General features: G+C 47.1%; 1 protein-coding gene across 4 annotated transcripts in view; it reads right to left on the minus strand.

Annotated features, from left to right (window-relative positions):
• SKOR2 (SKI family transcriptional corepressor 2) overlaps positions 1-18,092 on the minus strand; it is a 78,910-nt gene extending 60,818 nt beyond the window's left edge. For 2 of the 4 annotated variants that reach the window (XR_008314801.1, XM_053289069.1), the window contains exon 1: positions 17,917-17,979. Coding sequence is in view for 2 of the 4 variants with exons in the window: in XM_053289069.1 (XP_053145044.1) it covers positions 17,917-17,923 (7 nt within the window). In the remaining 2 variants the exon portion in view is untranslated. Of the gene's footprint in view, positions 1-8,771; positions 8,882-17,916 lie in introns of those variants that run through there. The other 2 variants (XM_053289070.1, XM_053289071.1) reach the window with 2 other exon arrangements.
• Between the last annotated feature and the right edge of the window lie 2,209 nt (positions 18,093-20,301).

Genomic DNA, 20,301 nt, shown 5'->3' on the forward strand with positions numbered 1-20,301 from the left:
TGTCTACACAGACAGGCAGCGGCTTCTCCAAGGTTGCAGGCTGGAATCTCTCTCAGCCCTATCTTGGAGATATCAGGGAGGGAACTTGGAACCTAGATGCTCTTCCCAGAGCAGCCCCATTCCCTAAGGGGAATATCTTATCTATCTATCTAAACATTTTTATACCACCCAAAACTTACGTCTCTGGGCGGTTTACAACAGAATAAAAACAAAGTAAAACATTCATTAAGATAAAAATGGGGGAAAAACACACATTACAACAATTTAAAATTTTTAAAATAATATTTTAAAACAGCATTAAAACAACATTTAATTAAAAGCCTGGGTGAAGAGATGTGTTTTCAAAGACTTTAAGTCTTTGCTAGTCTCCCATTCATATGCAACCAGGGCAGGCCCTGCTTAGCTAAGGGGACAAGTCATGCTTGCTACAACAAGACCAGCTCTCCTCTCACACTATGCAGGAGATAGCAATGGTAAACCCCTCCTGTATTCTACCAAAGAAAGCGACATGGCTGTGTGGTCACCAGGAGAGGTGACACTGACTCCATGGCACAACTTTACTTGACCACGAGATTTGCAATTCTAGACTCACAATCATTCATAGAAATAAGAATCCTTATCAGCCCTGAAGGAGTATGGGAAGGGAACATATAAAGAACAATATCCATTGCAAGGACCAAATCAGATGTGAGGTTGGAGGAACCATGATCAGATTCCCCCATGGATGTTTTAAAAAACCAACAGCTGCAGGCCCCCCCCCCCAATTCATTTGAGACCACACTGCTGGGGGAAGGGCATTTCCCCCCCAGATAAAAACCATCCACTCCCTAGTCATGCAGGGAAAACCATGCAGGCATAGTGGGAACACAGGAAGCTGCCTCAAACCGACCGCGTCATACCATAGGTCCATCTACACTAACTGGTGGTGGCTCTCCAAGGTTATGGACAGGATCCTTTCCTGTTGAACCTGGGAATCAAACCTGGGACCTTCTGAATGGAAAGCAGATGCTCTTCCCCTGAGCTACAATCTCATCCCTGTCTGGGGATCATCATATCAGATTAGCCCCAAATGCAAAATGATGGAGCCATGGCAATATCAGCTCCATCCAAGTAGAGCACAAAGCGTTAAGCAAATTAACAATTGGTTCATTTGCAAATCCAGAGCAATAAGCTGACAGACCATAGAAGTTATGACTACAACCAATATGATAGTTTTATAGACAATATCAATGTCTTAGTTTTTGTGGATCTTCATCTTGCCACCTCACTGCTGCCCCAATGATCTGCTGCCGGAGGGGACTGCTTTACCTCGCCTCATGGAAAGGCTGCTTCTGTTTCCAGCCCTGCCCGCAGAGATCCTTTGCAGTGGTGATGCTGTGGACTGAGCCTGGGCCCTTTGCAAACAAAACATGACCTCTGCCCCTGAACTATGGCCCCTTCCCGTCAGGAACATCTTGGTTCAGGCCCTACTTCTGCTGTGTGTCTGGACTTGGGCAAGTCGTTCATTATATCTGTATTGCTGGATCAGGTCAAGGTCTAACTAGTCCAACCACATCTCCAGCACTCGTCGGCCATTTATCTCCAAGGGCTTTGAAACAGGATGTGAAGGTGATAGCTCTCCTTTGTTGCTTGCCCTCTGTGACTGGCATTTGCACTCCCATTCTCAACCTTAGTTCCTCATTAGTGTGCCCTTTTTCATAAGTGTGAATTTCCAGCTGCACATCATGTAAAGGGTATACCATGGCGTCCACAACTCCAAGGGTTCTCAACCTTGGGTTCCCAGATGTTATACCACAGTTCTCATCATCCCAGCCACAATGCCCTCGCAGCTCTGGTTGATGGGAACTGTAGTCCGACAACCTCTAGGGAGCCAAGGTTGGGGACCTCTGCTTTGCACAGCACCTCAAGGGCTTCTGCACCACATCTCTCATCACATATTGCTGTCCTCGTGACCCTTAGAGCTACCCCAACTATCTTATTAGTTGTAGTCATAACTTCTACAGTCTATCAGCTTATTGCTCTGGATTTGCAAATGTACCAATTGTTAATTCACTTAACATTTTGTGCTTTATTTTGATGAAGCTGATATTGCCATGGCCCCAACATGCTAGGATTGGTCCAGTCAAAACTGGCCCTGGATTTAAGCCCAATAAAGATTTAAAGCAGGATATTTCAAACGTGGGTCCCTGGATATCGGTGGACTACAACTCTTCTCTTATCCAGCCACAATGACCATACCTTTAAACACAGACTAACCATACTTGCAGTGTGACATATCTTTCTACAGTCTAGTCAAGCGTGATCCTAATCCTGTTGACTCAGAAGCAAATGCCTACTCAGGCCTGTGTATACTCTCCGATGCCACGCAAGCACAGAAGGAGCACAGCCTTCGGTACTTCAGCACTCAGCATCCCAGAAATACCTACCTACTATCTTTGCATGTTTCTAGTCCTTAATTGGTTTTTTTGCGGGGGGGGGGTGTTTTTTGGAAGCCAGGCAGGCTTAGTAGATTCCCAGATACTAGGAGAGGCCAAATTAGACTTCTATTGGTCAGAGGAGGCGGGGCTTCAGTGATCCTGGTTCTGCATGATCCTGGTCCTACACAATTATAGACCCTGAACACATGAGCATATTAAGATGCCTTGTAGGGAGTCAGGCTGCTAACCCATCTAGTTCTGACCTGTGTATAGACCCAGGTAGGAGTCTATCCCAGTCTGCTACCAGAATGGAGATGCAAGGAATGGACTTGGGACCTGAGAGAGTTTCGTGCCAAGGATTTGTGAACCAGCTCTATATATTCACGTTTTTAAAAAGCCAAATATGCAAAGACCTGTCTACACACACTGGGAGTAACATTTTTATTGAATTTAGCAGGGTGTTGTTTTCGCTTGCCACCTTAAGAGGTGCAGCAGGGAAATGCTTGACTAACAAGCAGAAGGTTGCTGGTTCGAATCCCCGCTGCTACTATATCGGGCAGCAGCGATATAGGAAGATGCTGAAAGGCATCATCTCATACTGTGTGGGAGGAGGCAATGGTAACCCCCACTCCTGTATTATACCAAAAGAAAACCACAGGGCTCTGTGGGATCCAGGAGTCAAAATCAACTTGACGGCATACTTTACCTTCACTTAGTTTTCACTTAGAATAGAGACTTTGGTGGTGGGAGGTATACAAATATGCTAAATAAATACAATTCTAAGGTACCATATTAGACTGCAGGTGTTGGTGGTCACAGAAAGAAAGAATTTTAAGCTTAGTCTTCTTCTCAATATGCTAGTTGTTAACTAAATGCATGGAGCTTTTTTAAAATGTTAAATGATAATTAAGAAGAACAATTACATGATTATTAATTTAATTAAGAAAATTAAAAATAGGACCCCTCCCTGTGCAGTCTGAAATTGTACCATTCAGAATGTGATCACCTCATTTTGCATAACGATAATCCCATTTAGATTGATTTATATTTATATACCTTCCTTCCTCCTAAGACCTCAGGCCCATTAACCACAAAATAAAATAAAATTTCAACAAAAATATAAAAGCAGGAAAAAACACAGCTAAAATTTAGAGAAAGCAGGAGAGTGGGCATGCCCTTACTTCTTGCCTATGGACTTCCCAGAGGGATCTGGTGGGCCAGTGTAGGAAACAGGAAGCTGGACTAGATAAGCCTTGGGCATGATCCAGCAGGGCTGTTCTTAGGTTCTTATTAACTCATAGGCCGACAGCCTGAATAAAGAGTGGTACTGGATCAACTCTAGACTCCAAAGTTTCTTGGGGGATGCATCATAAGTAGTATATTTATACCAGCAGGTTGAGCTAAAACAGGCATTTCAATGCCTACTGAATTCTCTAGAGGTTTGCCTTCTTACAATCTAGGTCAAGAAAGGCATGGTCTTCAAGCAGACTGCAGTGTGTCCAACAGCCCACCTACTCGGAATTTTTCCAAGCAGTGTAAAGGACTTTAAGGTTTTCACCGACACCAGCGATAGCTATGAAAATGAAGTAGGACAGGGATACTTAGACTTGGAATACTTGAGGGATACTTAATCTTGGGTCCCCAGATGTTGTTGGACTACAATTCCCATCATCCCCAGATGGGACACAATGGCCTTGGAAGTCCAACAACATCTGGGGACCCTGAGAATCCCTGAAGTATGATATGAAGTGTGTGTGTAAGTACATGAGTGTGCATGTGGAGTGAGGGGTGGAGGAAGAAGATACTCAAATGCAAGAATAATCCATCGTCCTGCTTCTAAATACATTCTGTGCACATTCCATCCTATGCATAATCACCGGGAAGTAAGTCATAGAATACAGTGGGACTTACTTCTGAGTAAATATGCATGGTAGTGCGCTGCACACGTCTTTTAGTATCAGATGGAAAGGCTATTAGGAAGACATCCCCGTGAAGGTCTACATCAAGGGACAAAAGATTCTCTGCAATAATTGATTGCTGAAGCTTTCGTAGGCCTGGTCAGCAGTTTGCTCGATTCCAAGGGGATGATTCCTGGATCTGTGTTTGGCTGCGTCGCCGCCCTGATACACGGCAACGAGAGAAGGCGATTCTCGTATATGGTCAGTTTCAGCCTCGCTTAGGAAGTCACCACAGGAAAGGATTCCCCTCCCCCACACCGAAAAGGGATACCTATTCAGACGAAAGAGCAGTCTTTTGGCTTAGCCCGGAATCTGTTTTGAATAATACTAGAGGGAGAGATGACGGTCAACACTATTGTCATTAGTGATCGGAATCTATGACGCAACAACAAAGAGAGAGTGCCTCTGAGAATAGGCAGAGTGTCCTGACCACTGGAAGCCACAGCTAGAACGGTCAGAGAGAGACGAACCTGAGTAACCTGAAGCCAACTTAACCTGAAGCCAACTTGAGTAACCTGAAGTAACCTGAGTAACCTGAAGCCAACTTAAAATATTAAAATTCTTGCAAGCCGACGATTCAGAAGCCCTAAGTGGGCTGTGAGGGGGGGTCACTATGAACACATTCACACGTGCATGTCCTCCACGTGTTCGCTGCACCATCAAGTGATGATTTGTATGGTAGGCTATCACAGATCAGACTCCATATCATTCCACATGACCTCAAATGTAGTGCCTTTCTAATTAACACAGTTCGTATGTTCAATGACAAATTAAAGTTTTTGAGGCTTGGCTCACACATGGACCTACCTCTCTCGATTTCTCGACACATCATTAGGAAACCCCTGATGACAGCACAGCCAGCTCAACTGTCAAAAGCACTGCATTTAAGGTCTGGGCTTTACCTTTCAAATCAACGTTATGTTGGAACAGGCACAATCTGTGTATAGTGTACATAGCTACAGATCTGCACACAGGTTTAATTCATTTGTTATGATGAATGTATGTACAGCAGTAAACTTCCTACCTATACCCAGGTTCACATTTAAAAAGAACTCAGGTACAATCATTCACACAAGGATATATATGAGTGTACAGACATTTGAATGTAGGTTTAACATGTCTGAATAGAACTATCATCACCTTGGCGTTCAAGTGATGTGCATACCTGGGCGAGCCAAACCCAAGTACAGAGAAATCAAATTATCATATGCACGTCTGAACTAATCCCAATTCATTTAAGCATTCCTATAGCATATTATACACACACACACACACAGAGGCATTTGGGAGATGGTCAGATTCAACAGCAAGTTATCAAGATATTCCCCCTCTGGGTGTGTGTGTGTGTGTGGAGCCGCTCTAGGAAGAACAGAAGGTTCCAAGTTCCCTCCCTGGCAGCATTTCCAAGATAGGGCTGAGAATGATTCTCTCCTGAAACCTTGGCGAAGCCGCTGCCAGTCTGTGAAGACAATACTGAGCTAGATAGACCTATGGTCCGACTCAGTATATGGTCCGACTCAGAAACTGCTAGCCATACAAAGCTCCCAAGAACAAGTTTATTCTTCTGGAAGAATAATATTCAAATTAAAAAGGCGTCTGTGTAAGCGTCCTATTGCTATAGTATAGATCCAAACTTACGGTGGTCTTGATTTTTAAAATCGCTTGTTAAACTAAAAAAGTTGAGCACCCAAGAGTCCTGTGCAACGTGAAAGTTTGCCAACTGCATCGTGAACATTAATATCAACCAATCAATGTTTTAGTTTAGAAGGTCCTGTGACTTTTGTTGTAATCCAGCAAAGACAATGAAAACAATAGATTCGGGTAGCTCAGGTGTGAAGCAGGAATCAACCCGCTTTGATGCGGGAATTCAGGAGTTCGCCAGAGATGTTTTACACTGGTTCAACACTGTCTCGAATTCTCTAACTATAATTATCATTATCATGTCTACATCAAGCTCCCTCCGGCTATCTAATTCGTGCTGTATCCCCCAGCCCCTTCTGACCACCCCTTGGTCTTTTTAGAGATGAAATTTCCACCGCATGGAAATACCACCATTGTATCTAGAACATTGCAGACCTCCTCCCCCGTTACTAAATAGCCGCTGACGAACAAGGTAGGATTGGGGGAGAACCTAGAGACGAACGAGAGAGAGAGGAAACCAAAGAGGCAAGCCGGAGTCAAAGCGAATTTCTGCTCCTCGCACGGGCACCTCTGCGGACCACGTTCCCTATGACGTCAAGGGAGCCCATTCCCAAGTAAATGCGATCAGGTGGGGCGTGGGGGTTCCTGTGGCATCTGAAGGCCCGATCCGCGAAAAGCTAGGCTAAATTTTTTGCACTGAGGAGGCCCACTTTCAATGGGGCACGATTATCACCCAACCTCAGTATTTCGGAGTCAAGAGGCGGCTCTTCCAGATGGATAGTATTATGAGACAGTGCCGTCAGCGTCTCCGGAATAACAGTTTTGTGGATCGCCAGTCTGGCGAGAAGTTCGTCGTCCTCGTTTTAAAATTCGCGACGTATAATCGCTTCGCGGTGCCACCCCTTTCCGGCAGGCATTTTCTCCGGAACGGTCCCACTGAGGCCAACAAGGATTCCTTCCTCCTGAGGAGGCAGGCAGCCCACCCGGGGACCAACAACTACCCCGGCAGGGGTTCTCACACCGGAGTAGCTTGGCCGTGGTGGGTGTCAATTTAGGGGTGGAATGGGGTGGCTGCAGCCCCGTGGCCCAGTTGTAGAGCACCTTCTTCGCATACAGAAGGCCCTCGCTTCAATTCCTGGCATTTGCAGGTAAGAGTGAGGAAAATTCCTGAAGCCCTGGGAGCGGTGCTGCCGATCAGAGTAGACGAGACTGCGCTAGATCGAACAAAATGGCCTGACTCTGACTCAGTCGCCGGCAGCTTCCTATGCTCCTAACTTGCTTATATGTCAGGAGGCGTATATGTGTACTGAACATCGTGGTCCTTTGCAATCCATCCTTCCAGTTCCAAAGAACCTTCGGATTAAGCACCGCCCGCCACTCCAAGGCCCCAAAGAGGTGGGATTTTGGGGTGTGTGTGTGTGTGTATGTTTTCCCCCGAGAGGGCCCACCTGGGCCGCCTCCTCCCGCTTTCCTCCCGCACCTACAGAGTGCCCCCCCAAGCTCCCCCCCTTTCCTTTCCCGTCTTGAATCTCGAACCGGATTTTGAAGCTACTCCAGATGTGCTCTGAATGACAACATTTCAGTCCGCTTACGCTTACCCGGGAGGGAAAGAAGTGAAAGAGAAGACCGGCGGGATGGGGCGATTGCAGTTTAGCAGCCAACATGACATGATCACCGTGGTGGTATTATTAAAATAAGAATAAATAAAATAAAATATAATGAAATATACACGACGCTTCAGGGGCAGACTGTTAGCACTGCCGACTTTCAGCCTCGACCCATAACGCCGAACTAGAGGGGACTGAGCCTAAAACAGTTTGGGGGCAGGGCAAGGAAGGACGCCGGGAGGGGGGAAGAGAGAGAGAGAGGCACTTCCGAGAAAAGGGGCTGAGATGGACCCCATCGGTTACAATTGGGCTAAATCCGGCTTGAATGCCTGTCGGACTAAATCCGATGGGCTCTACCTACTGCGGTTTAGCTCCCCCCACCCCCAACAATTAGAAGTGTCCTCGGGACAACTCAGAAATTCTCCTAAGTGCTTTCACACCAGTTTCTCTCTCTCTGACTCTCACACACACACCACACACCACCCTTGTCCGGGATTCATCCCCACTGAAATGCAAGGGACTTACTCTGAGTACACGTGTACAGGATTAGGCTGCATATCTCCAGGGGCATTTTTAAGGACACAATCCTATACAGGCTTCCCTGGGGAGGAAGTTCGAACTAACACAGCTGGCCTTACTCCGGAGTAAACGTACACAGGATCGGACTGGAAGTGTCACAGAAGCCTTGGAAATGGAGAGATCCGCCCACTCAGACTCCCCACCACCCAGGATCTCTTGTCACCCTCCCCTTTCTCAGCCATAAAGCCATCAAGGATTTTTGGGGAAGGGGAAGGGGAGGGGGGGAAAGGATTTTTCTTAAGTCTTGAGAGACGCTAGCAAAACCAACGTTTAAGGCTATAAGCTGTCTTGGATCAGGCCTCCGGAAAGCCCACCAGCAGCAGGGCGCGAGGGTGACGGTCCTCCCCTGTGGTTTCCCGCCGAAGCTCAAAGGTAGACTGCCCCTTAACTTGGAGGTTCCATTTAGCTAGTGGCTATAGCCTAATTGTTTGATCCGCTGGGGTTGTTTTCCCCTTTCCTGATTTGTTTCTGCTCGTGGCAAGCGGGGTGGGGGGCGATTCCCAGGCACAAGCGCTCTGGCATCTGCAAATCCAGAAGGACGGCCGGACCCACCAAGGCACCCGCTTTACCTCCTCAATCCTGCTGCTGCTCCTCACGCGTGCATCTTGCGGAGCACCCGCCAGGCAGAGCGCGCGCATCGGGTCCTACCGCTTCCCATCCATCCAGAACTCTCCCGGTGGATTCTCTCTTGCCTGGCTGAAAACACGGACTTGGCTTTAGCTTCAACGCTGGTCTCTGGCTGAAGAGCTTGTCAAGCGTCAGGCGGCGCCGGCTCAAGCTTCTCTGTGGCCGCGCCCGCCCTGGCCCGGAGGAGGCTGTCTGGCTGCGCTCGGCTGAGTCTCTTTTCTCTGAACTCTCCAGCGGACCGAAGAGAGGACATCCGAGGGGTACGGTGACGTCACCCGAACACTCCGCCACGAAGGAAGGGAAACCTAACGGGCTGGGGGGGGGGGCTGCCGGGGGGCGGCTTCAGCTGCGGTCCTCGAAGCGCTTGAGCCGGAGTTGCTCCGGATGAACAGAGCGGAATTCGAATTGAATCAGAATCCTCCGCGTAAAAGCCATCCAGTGAGCAGGGTCGAGGTCACCTCCGGCTCCTCCGAGCTCAGCCAAGGCGTCTGGGGCTTTTGGAGACCTCCGTCCTCGGAAGTGCGTTCCACTGGAATCAATAGGGTTGACTTTCAAGTCGAGACGCGCGCGCGCGTGCGTGGGTGGGGGTGTGATCTGTTCCTGCACTGCACAGCATGCAGGTGGCAAGGAGGGCCGGCACGACCCCCCACCCCCACTATTCGCCTAATTTGGGAGCTCGCAATGCACTGTATTTTGCTTTTGAAGATTTATGAATGATAGAAGCGGCTAGCCATTTACAATGCAGGAGTCCATTAAAAAGAAAAATGCAGCCGCTCTTCAGGTGCTATTCTCGTGATGCCCTAATCTGCTAGAATGACTACCTAGGAGAGCCGTTCCCCCGCCCTTGCTCTATTGTTATGACTTTGCTACTAGCGAAACGATCCCTTCTCCATTTACTCAGCTGAACACAATATTGCATTCTTGTAACTGTACCGTTGCCATCACAGAGCAGAGAGTCTGTCTGTAATACCTTGCGCTCCGTTGAGAGAGAGAGAGAGAGAGAGACGACAAAAATATAAAACATATTTGGCGCACAGACACACAACCTGGCTAGGCGGAAGCACAACAGCTGCACAGCTCGATTCCACGCGTGTTTGTTTACTGATAAGCAATTTGGGAACGGACGCCCAAGTTCTTCGACTTTTTTCCTAGGCAGACCCCACTGGAAGTCAAGTTCCATTGAGCTTGGGACTTCCAAGGTTGCATTCCTAGGCACACTTGGGGGAAAGTCCCACTGAACTTTCCGCACAATCCTGGGGATGTTTACTTGGAAGTAAGTCCCACTGTGTTCAGTGGGGGTTGCTCCCAAGTAAGCAGCATCTAGGACAGCAACCTTAACACCATTTGTTTACGAATAAACCTCCAGGAGATCAGACTGTGCTATTTCCTGAATATAAAAAGAGCCCTGTTGGATCGGGCCCAAGACTCATCCAGTCCCGCATCCTGTTTCCCACAGTGGCCCACCAGATGCCCTCAGAAGCCCACAGGCAAGAGGTGAGGCCATGCCCTCTCTCTTGCTATTGCTCCCCTGCAACTGGCATTTAGAGGCATCTTGCCTATAGCCATCAGACTAGTAGCCATTGATAGACCTGTCCTCCCTGAATATGTCTAAGCCCCTTAGAGAACACACTGACTGACAGCTAGTCTAAATTACTCACGAGGAGCCACATTGAAATTAATGCAACATTAGTCATAACTAGCTTATCTGATTAATTTCAGTTGGGCTACTCCTGAGCAATTTAATCTGGCTGTCAGCTACTTACTGAGAAGTATATTTTGAGTTCAGCAACATTAATCAAACGATTATGGTGCCTTAACAACTATATACTTCGATAGATCCTAACACCATTACTTAACACACACAATGTGAAAAACTATCCTCGGGTAAACTACAGTTACTCACAAGGAAGTGCGCTCATCAAATATCTTTCCAAGCAGTTCTGCCTGCGATCTTATCGTATGCCCAGTTATAACTAGGACAGGACTTCTGTCCCCATGTGGCTGTGTTTAGGTGCCAGTCGCGCTCGTGTCCCGCTCAAGAGGTTAAACATGGGTCCCCAGATGTTGTTGGACTACAACTCCCACCATCCCCAGCCACATCCCCCAATGTGACCGGGAATGATGGGGATTGTAAACCAGTAACACCTGGGAACCCGAGTTTGAGGTCCCTGGGTTAAGATTGAAAGCTTTGAAAGGAGAGGAGAGCTGGTCTTGTGGTAGCAAGCATGACTTGTCCCCATAGGTAAGCAGGGTCTGCCCTGGTTGCATCTGAATGGGAGACTTGATGTGTGAGCACTGCAAGATATTCCCCTTGCGGGATGGAGCCACTCTGGGAAGAGCAGAAAGTTCCAAGTTCCCTCCCTGGCAGCATCTCCAAGGTAGGGCTGAGAGAGATTCCTGCCTGCAACCTTGGAGAAGCCGCTGCCAGTCTGTGAAGACAATACTGAGCTAGACAGACCAATGGTCTGACTCAGTATATGGCAGTTTCCTACGTTCCTACGTTCCTTTTGTCTGCAGCGCATTGGCTATGGTTCCAGGCCAGGTATTCCCGCATAAAGATGGATGCGCTTTGGCTACACGTTTGTTTTTGGTTTTTATGGGAGAGGGAACATGCTATACAGTTTGGGTTTCCCTCCTCTCCAGGCTCTCCCCAGTTCCTGACCTCAGTAATTACAGTCCATGCAGATGTACACATTCCTACCCACGTATACATCTATTAATACCCAACACTCACAGTTAAAATAGAATACAAGAGAGTTAACATGGAGACGGGCAGCAAAATGCACGTCTGTAGAGGAATAATAGAGAAATCTTAACAGGAGAGGCTATAATTCAGCCTGAAGAACCTCTCTTCTCAGGGGACAAGAGCATATAGAAACACCTTCCCCTTCCCAACACGCATAAAGACCCTACCTACAAAAAATAAATGACCCCCCTCTCCAGACAAAAATGCATGAGGATATATTATTGGAAATTTAGCGAAGATGAACAATGAGGGGGAATTAATCTGATCAATGTCGCCTGTTTTCATTAGCTAGATGTAAGAAATAAATAATTCTAATAAATAACAAGCCTTCAGGATTATTATCGCGATATTCATGCGCATTCTTCCTTTGAAGGAAGTCCCGCTGAACAAAGTGGAAGTGACTTCGAGGTAAAGTTTCCGTCTTCTATCGTGGTGGTAGCTACTCCGTATTCGGAGCAGAGCACTGGAGAGACTGCATGAGAACATTGCAGACCAATCCCATGCCTGCTTACACGAACGTATCCCTAAATCCAGTGGCCATGACTCTCAAGTACGCGTGTCTGGCCACAGCATTCGATTGTGTGAATCCTGCTACTGTAGTCAATACAGAGTAACCTCCATTCATTTCGATGGAGCCACCGTGGGCACCCTCCTTTCAGGAGAATCTCCCAGTGGACTGGACTCGGGGTTTACAAATATCTGGCAAGAAAGTGATTAAGATGGTTTTTGTTTAAATGCTGTAAATGTCTGCAGTGTAGGGAGTCATTAGTAATTTCATCAGGAAAATGGGGAAGGCTCTGAAAGCGAGTGTGAGAGAGGTGCACTTGTATAATTATTGTTGCTTGAAAACCTCCTATCCAATGTTTAAAATCCTACTCAGACTGTCTTAACTCCACCCTTCGACAAAAGCCGCAAACCTCTGCGCTTTTTCTTGGGAGTAAGTCCTATTGAACTGCAATGGGATTTATTTCCGAGTAAACGTGTGGGCGCAAACTTAAAATGCTCTTCACTGAAAGCACGTTCTCTTGGAAGCGAATCGATCGCCGCTGAAATCTGCTGGGATTGCTTCCGAGTAAGTGAAGTATGTGTAGGCAAGGCTCCGATGAGAAACACACAGGCCGATCCTGTGGGCAGAACGAAGTGTGCCGCATTGCGCCCAGCAGGGCTTACTCGCAAGTAAGCGTGCATGCTCCTAAAAAGGCAATGGCAAAACTCCCATAGAGCGCTAACTTCAAAGATACTTATATTATTAAATCATAGCCTTTTCAATACGGTAGTCTTTTCCGATCCACAAGCCAATGAAGTCACTGTTTGGAGTTCACGCCAGCTGAACCTTCCTCCGTCCGGGCTAAGGATTTAAGGGGCCGCATCGATCTGCCTGAGACTGGGATATCGTGTCACTCGAAAGGGATGGCTTATCCTCCCCTCCCCTCCTGCCATTGTCCATGACTGAGGAGAAATGCTTGGATACTCCACGGCGCTTTCCCCGTGATACTCCGGCCCTGTTTAGACATTATGTTGCTCGAGTCTACAGGTGTCCCTACGCACATACAGGTTTTGGTGTGAATGACAGGTTCGTTTTAAAAGTGAACCTGGGCCCCCTGTCATGCAGGATCCAGCTAGAAGTGTGTGCTGCTGTGGCTGTGTTCAACATAAGGGGGGTGTGGGGGCCCGGGGGCTGTGGAGCCCCTGGGCTTCGGCAACCCCCCCGTCAAGCCCAGAGTCCTTCAACTGAAGCTGCACAAGGGACGACAGGCCTCCTGCCTTCCTGCACGCAAGCGCGATGGAAGTCACTATTCTCGACGGCGGAGCGAGGAGCAACGACCCCTTTTCCCCCAAGGAAGCGTGGTTTCAAGAGGCGGGCGTCCATCGGCTCAGATCCGGAAGTACTTTGGCTTAACTGGGATGATGTGAGCCGTGCTGCTGCTGGGGCAGGGAAGTCTAGCTGCAGCTTTGGAGGATAAAATACTTTGTGGGCTTTGTCTGCAACAACAAGAAACACCCCCTCTCTCTGGATATGCATTGTTTTGGGGAGACCATTGTGGTCTCTTGTGAGTGAGCCGGCCTGGAGTGACCCAGGTTGGGGCAGAAAAGTGAAAAAGAAATCCTTTTAATAAATTTGAATAAACAAGAAGTCCTGGTAAAAACTAATCCACCAACTTTCCTTTTTCTATAATGTTAATCCGTGATGTAGTTGCCAAATCATGGCCATGCCAGAGAAGCCAAGAAGTACCGGTGCTCCGTCTATCCCGGCGCATCCCTCCTCCATTACACCCCTGATCTTAATTGATAATTAACATCTTCAGATTAATGCACTCTTTGCTGTTAAACGCCAGATGCAATATTCCGGGTACAGCAAACAGTGGTCGCCAGAGCCTCGTCTGTAAGGACAGGACACACCTTGCACATAGGTAGAGGATGGCGAAAATGATAAATTATAGAACATACCATTGAAATGTCGGTATTGGGCACTATAACTGTACTACATTTGATTCAAATTGGTCTAGCCACCATCTTGAAATGCGTTCTGGATTCTGGAATTCATTTAAGGGATATCAAGGTTTTATGTTCTCTCTGTATAATCTTAACATGTATACCAAATTTGGTGCAAATTGGTTAGTTGGCTCACAGGTTCGCTCACTTCCACCTCAGAAGTTCATGCGTCAGCCATATCGAATTGAGGTGGATGACATCATCAAACATATGCTATTGAGGTGTCCTTATGTGGCACTACAACCGTACCAAATTTGGTCCAAATCGGTCCAGGCGTGTTAGGACAACCAGACGATCTAAGACTACTTTCCATGATGAAAGTAGGCTAAAAATGAAAGCCCCTTTTAAATAGAAGGACCCAAGAAGAGGGCAAGAGGGATAAACACAGAATTTTAAAAATATTGAGCTATTTTGAGAATAAGAAGAATCTATTTTGGGAAAAATATTCATCCAAACTCTGTCAATTTTAATTCTAAAGGATTCTGTGTCAGTATTCCTCAACATCCGTCACAGAAATATATTTCCATTTCCCGCTACGTGGAAAGGCGATATGAAAACTTTTTTGGCTGAAATTTGAAAAGCAGTATTTAAGCATTTTTAACAATGAGAAAAGAAGAATAGAATGACCTATGCATGCGATATGACCTCAGAGGTTAAACGGGTCTCCCTGCTAATTCAGGTGGAAGCTTTTCCGTATTGGAAAGATCAAACTTCTTTCCTTCACACAGCATCAACTCTGAAGGGGCAGCACTCAGTTTACTAAATTACTCTAAGATTGCTCTTTATTTCTTTATCATGGGAAGGGGAGAGTAACTATCCCTATCCATCCCCCTCCAAGGGCTGCTGTTGGTATGTTTCTTTTTTTATATTGTGAGTCCTTTGGGGACAGGGTGCCATTTTATTTATTTATATCTAAGTAAATCACTTTGGGAACTTTTGATGGAAAGCGGTATATAAATATCCGTGGTATTCATATTCGTACTAGATCAGCTGGGGTTCCCATCCTTGCGTCGCCAGATGGTGCGGGACTTAAATCCCCACCATCCCCACAAAGGCCAGTGTGGCAAAGGATGATGGGAGTTGTGGTCCAACCTCTTCTTGGGATCCAATGGATGGGAACTCTCGGGAGCACATCCCCTTGAACACATCATGTGGGATCAGGACTAAGTTAGTCATGACCGAGAACCATTGAAATGATGAGACAAGTTGACCACGACTCCCTTTCTTCTATGTCCCTTTCATTTCAATAGGACCTAGTCACGACGAGGCTGGTCTGGATCCTGCCCGATGGGACACACTCACTTCTAATTAAACCTCTTTAGGATTATGCTGTGAACCAACCCTGGAGAACTGAAAGTTAAAAGGGTTGGGAAATGACGGTGCCATATTAAATCCGAAACTAATCCCCATAAACTCTCACCTTGATTATGCTCAAGTCAGTGAACAAAGCAACGAAAGCTCGCCTGTGTCAAATCCTATATGTTTACTCAGAAGTAAACCCTTCTGAGTAAACAGTTGAGTTTACTCTACGGTAAGTAAATGCAGGATCGCAGCTTTCGTCCGATTAAACACGATGGAACTGATGGCATATTCTGAAGCGTAGTTACCTGGGGGTAATACCCATAGATGTCAGTAGGGCTTACTTTCAAGTAAACCCACAGCTAAGCTTGCTCGGGGAGTGTGCCTGCCTCCCCTTTGTAGTGGACCAAAGAAGAAAGAGGAAACCGGTTCAGTTCCGGCTTAAGTGGGTTGTGGATCTCCCTGCATTCCTACCTCTCGGCCTCTCTTCTCCAGCAATAGAGAAGGTTTCCCATCGCATTCGCCAACGCCTGCCTTCCCCTCCCACCAAGCGTTTTCCCTTTTCTGCCACCGAGGAGCCTGCTGTTTCCATCTGAGCCAAGACTCTCCAGTTCGCCTTAGAATCCGTGGCATTTTAATCAATGCTTCTAGCCGGGCGGACATGAATTTTACACTTCAGATCTCCTCCTCCTCCTCCAGCTAATTGATTTAAATTGCTTTATTGGTTAAAGCAGTGTGCCGCCCCCCGCCCCCTCCTCACATGATCTATTAGCAGGGAGAAATTTCCTTCTCAGACGGTGCTGGCACAGCGAGTAACAGGATGCAATATGCAGTTTATTGCGTGGGTGCTTTGGTGTGTACCGAGAGAAATTGCCCTACATCGGGAATGCTTGTGTGTGTGTGTGTGTGTCTTGTGCCTCAAGTGCATTTAATTCCACACACACACATTCACACACACTGGCGTGGGATCTCTGCTAGGGAGAACTGAGGATCAGCTCCTCTGTCTTCCTTCAAACAGCATTCCCACGTGCACCACTTTCTCGCATAAGAGTGAAGAAGAATCACTCGCTATTAACATGGGAGAAAGCCAAGGGGCTCCCCTGAAGGTGTCGGTTAACCCTTTTTCTGCCCCCGGATGACCCACCCTTTGAAAATCAAGCTGGTTCGCCATTCTGTGTCTTGGTCACGTTACAGCATGACTGAACCCTGGCAACTGCCTCCCCCTCCCTCTCAGTCATCTGAGCCATATCGACGAGATAAGACAGGGGCGTACACACGCTATATTACGTATTATATACATCCCAGGTTATGGAGCTCTGCACTACCTAAAAATGTCAACTATGCATAGATAGGAGTAAGCAAATCCACCCATTCAGCGAAGGTGTAGTGACTAAGAGACTTTACTACGAACCAAGAAGTCCTGGGTTCGAATTTCACCACGAACTTTCTAGGAGGCCTTAGGCAAGCCGTTTCCTCCAGCCCCACCCCCCATGTACGCAATATGGAAATGGCTCCTCTTATCTAAGTGTTGTAAGGATTTTAAAAAGCGCGATACAGACGCTAAGTAGGAATGAGAGAAACAAGTCTGTGCTTGAAGTGGGGTGTTGGTATTATACTAATAGTTATTCGTTTTACGGCACTATCGATATCCCTGGGGCTTCACTGCATAAACAGATGAGAAAGACGAGTCCCTGCCCCAAGGGGTTTACAAAAATAAAAGAGGCCACAGGGACTGGTACCCCGCTCTTAGTCGCATGCTTCCAAGACTGTAGGTTGAGGAGAAATGCTGGAAGGAAGCCCCATGGAGTTCACTGGGGCGGCTTACTCCCGAGTAAATGTGTTTGGGATTGCAGCCTCCACCGGTATTTTCATTTCCGGACTCTCTCATTCCAGTCCGAGGGCGGCGTGGTGGTGCTTCTAAGAAGACCCCTCTCCCAATTGCTGAGCGATACTAACACACACGTGCCAGAGCTGACGCGTAGTAGCGTCCCAGGTTCAAGATCCGTTAAAGCAGAGCGTTGGCGGAACTTGGGCCTTGGTTAAAGGGCCTAGAAGAAACCCGCCGGCCAAACAGGCTGAGGCTACAAGGCTTCAATCCGCTGCACACTCACCTGGGAGAAAACCCACTGCACACCACGGGATTTCCTTCCGATATACAGACTTGCACTGTCAACACGCAAGTCAGAAAAACCACACTCCGAGATGGGAACATCCCCTTCCCTTCATTCCGCCCCCAACCGTGCACTTGAGCTTCTTGTAACTGGGTCTGCCCAGGCTGTCAACCTCGAGCCCGCAGACTACAACTCCCATCATCCCCAGCCACAGGGCTTGAATGCTGTGCATAGTGAGAACTATCTGCAGCGCAATCACACCCGGGGACCCAAGGCTGGGAGGGCCCAGCTTAACCCAGCCTACCTCACAGGGTAGTTGTGCTGAGGCGGGCAGGGAGGGCAGCCATGGAGGACGCCTTGGCAGAAGTGCAGGGCAAGCAGGCTATGGATTAAATTGAAAAACAGACACGCCCGAAGATCGTACGTATATCGGCTTACCTAGCATCAGTCCTTCCTGGCCACAAACTGTCTGCACCCAACAGAAAAGGTTTGGGCAACGGTTTGGAATAGAACTTGGCAAATAACGGCGGGGCTCCTCATTCTAGCCTAGCGGTGGGGCGGTGGTTACATTTCCGAGCGATAGTTCCTCCCGGGTGTCCTCCAGTTTGATTACCCAGATGCTGTTGGACTACAACTCCCATCACCCACAGCCACGGCCTGGTTGTGGATGATGGGAATTGTAGTCCAACACCATCTGGATCACCCAAATTGGAGGAATATTCCCTGGGATATTCGGTTTGGCTGTGGGGGAGCCAGCAAACCCTTGCAAACCCGTTCCAGTCCATAAGATTCAGTCCCACCGACCCGCGAAGCCTTCGTGGTTACACCGGAAAAGTTACCTTCCGCTGCTTCCATATTTATGGACACTCATTCAGACGGCTCTGGAGCCCTGACCTTAGGAGGACGCACTGAGAGTTACACGACTGAAGAAATCTTAGCTGATGCTTACTCTCGTGACTTTTAGCTGATCGGTTAATTCGCCAATGAAATCTACAGATGGGAAACAGCAGTTTTCAAGGGGAAAGAAATATTTTGTTTGTCTTGGGAGAGATACCCTTCTCTCTCACACACAGAAGGGAATGCCTCTTAAAATGGGACTTGCTATCTATACCGATGAATGATGAAATGGGTATACTATTTTAGTCCACCAAAATATTTTAATCCATTAGTGTAACTCAGAGGTGGCCAACCTGAGGCTGTCCAGCTGCTGTTGGACTACAAATCCCATAATCCCCACCCAGTAGCAATATAGCAACTGGGGATGATGGGCGCTGTAGTCCAAAAATGGCTAGGATGGCCATCTCTGATCTGACTGATCAGTCTATCAAACGTTGCAGCTCTAATGGAAAACAGGTCATCAAGGAAGTTAAAGTTGCAAATCTCTGCCTACTTCTTTTGGGAACAAGCCCCCCTGAACTCAGAGGCCCTTACTTCTTGGGTATATATGCGAAATAATTGGTCTCTAAAAGATACTGAAGAGTAATATGGAGGATAGGTTAGTACCGCAGGCAGCTCAGTTTAGAGCCTGCATGTTCAGAGGCAGTATACCCTGCTTACCAGTTACTGGGGGCAAAAGCAAGCTAATAAAAAGAGAAAGGCCACCTCCTTGGATATCTTGCTTGTGAGCTTTCCAGGGCCCCCTAGCTGGCCACTACTAACACATATGTTGAACAATTTATGAAGTTGTTTTCTATTGAGTCGGACTGCCCCATAGTGCCTATTCTGATAGGCAGAGGGTCTCAGGGGTCTCAGCTAAAGAATGGTTTTCCCCATCACTATGAAAGGATCAAGGAACTAAAGGCACCAGGTTTTGAACCTGGGATCCTTTCTTTTCATTCAAAGTATCTATGTGTCCTCTAACTGAACTATACACCTTCTACAGTCTAACTGAACCAGATTATTATTAAATAATATCAACAATTATTATGCATATAATACTATCAATGCACATGGTGCTTTACAGAGTAATTATACCTAACCCCCCCCCCCAGCTCTCTCCACCCACTGCTGGACCCCAGGGGTTATTTGAAGGCAAGGCACTTCTCAGTTCTCACATGCAGGGAGTAGTGCTTTTCTTTAATACACTCAATCAATATATAAAAAGAACATCAATATATATAAAGAGCAGATTCCCCTTGGGCTCATTCCAATTTATGCTCAGGATGGGAGCATTAATGTGAAATATACTGTAATTTCTCTTTCAGGATTCTACCATGTGGTGCAAAGCTCAAGATCCTTTGCCCTTTCTGTTCTTCTTTGATTTTGTTTTTCCTGGTGCCATCACAAGAGCAATGGTCCCTGCCACAAGGAGCTTATAGTCTAGATATACACATATCTATACTGTGTTAGCTAATCCTGAATATACACCCCGAGAAGCTCCTTCCCACTCAACTAATGGTTCCCACAAAAAAACACTTCTCTCCCTTTAACTCATCCCATTAGGCTTCAATGAGGATAAAATGAGATAAAAATGCATTCTAACCTACCCCTAAATCATTGGGAGGAGATATATGAACCAAGAGGAGTAAATGTCTGAACATTCAAAAACACTAGAGTTAGGAAATGAAGAAGCAAAAACCATCAACTCCATGGCATATTCGTGAAATCAGTATACAAGGAATGCAATAATCTTGCACAGAGATGAGCTCTATAGGCTCCTCCAACCCTGTCTTTATGCTATACCTCCCCTGGATAGGAAGGATCTTGACTGTCAACAAATAAAGTTTTATTTAAGCAGGCAGACCTCACAGTCCCACCTGCTAGATAATGCTACACAATTCCAGTACCATCCATAGAGGTCATTCACACAATCAAAAACTGTGT

The sequence above is a fragment of the Hemicordylus capensis genome, chromosome 2 (genome assembly GCF_027244095.1).
Source record: "Hemicordylus capensis ecotype Gifberg chromosome 2, rHemCap1.1.pri, whole genome shotgun sequence".
NCBI lineage: Eukaryota > Metazoa > Chordata > Lepidosauria > Squamata > Cordylidae > Hemicordylus > Hemicordylus capensis.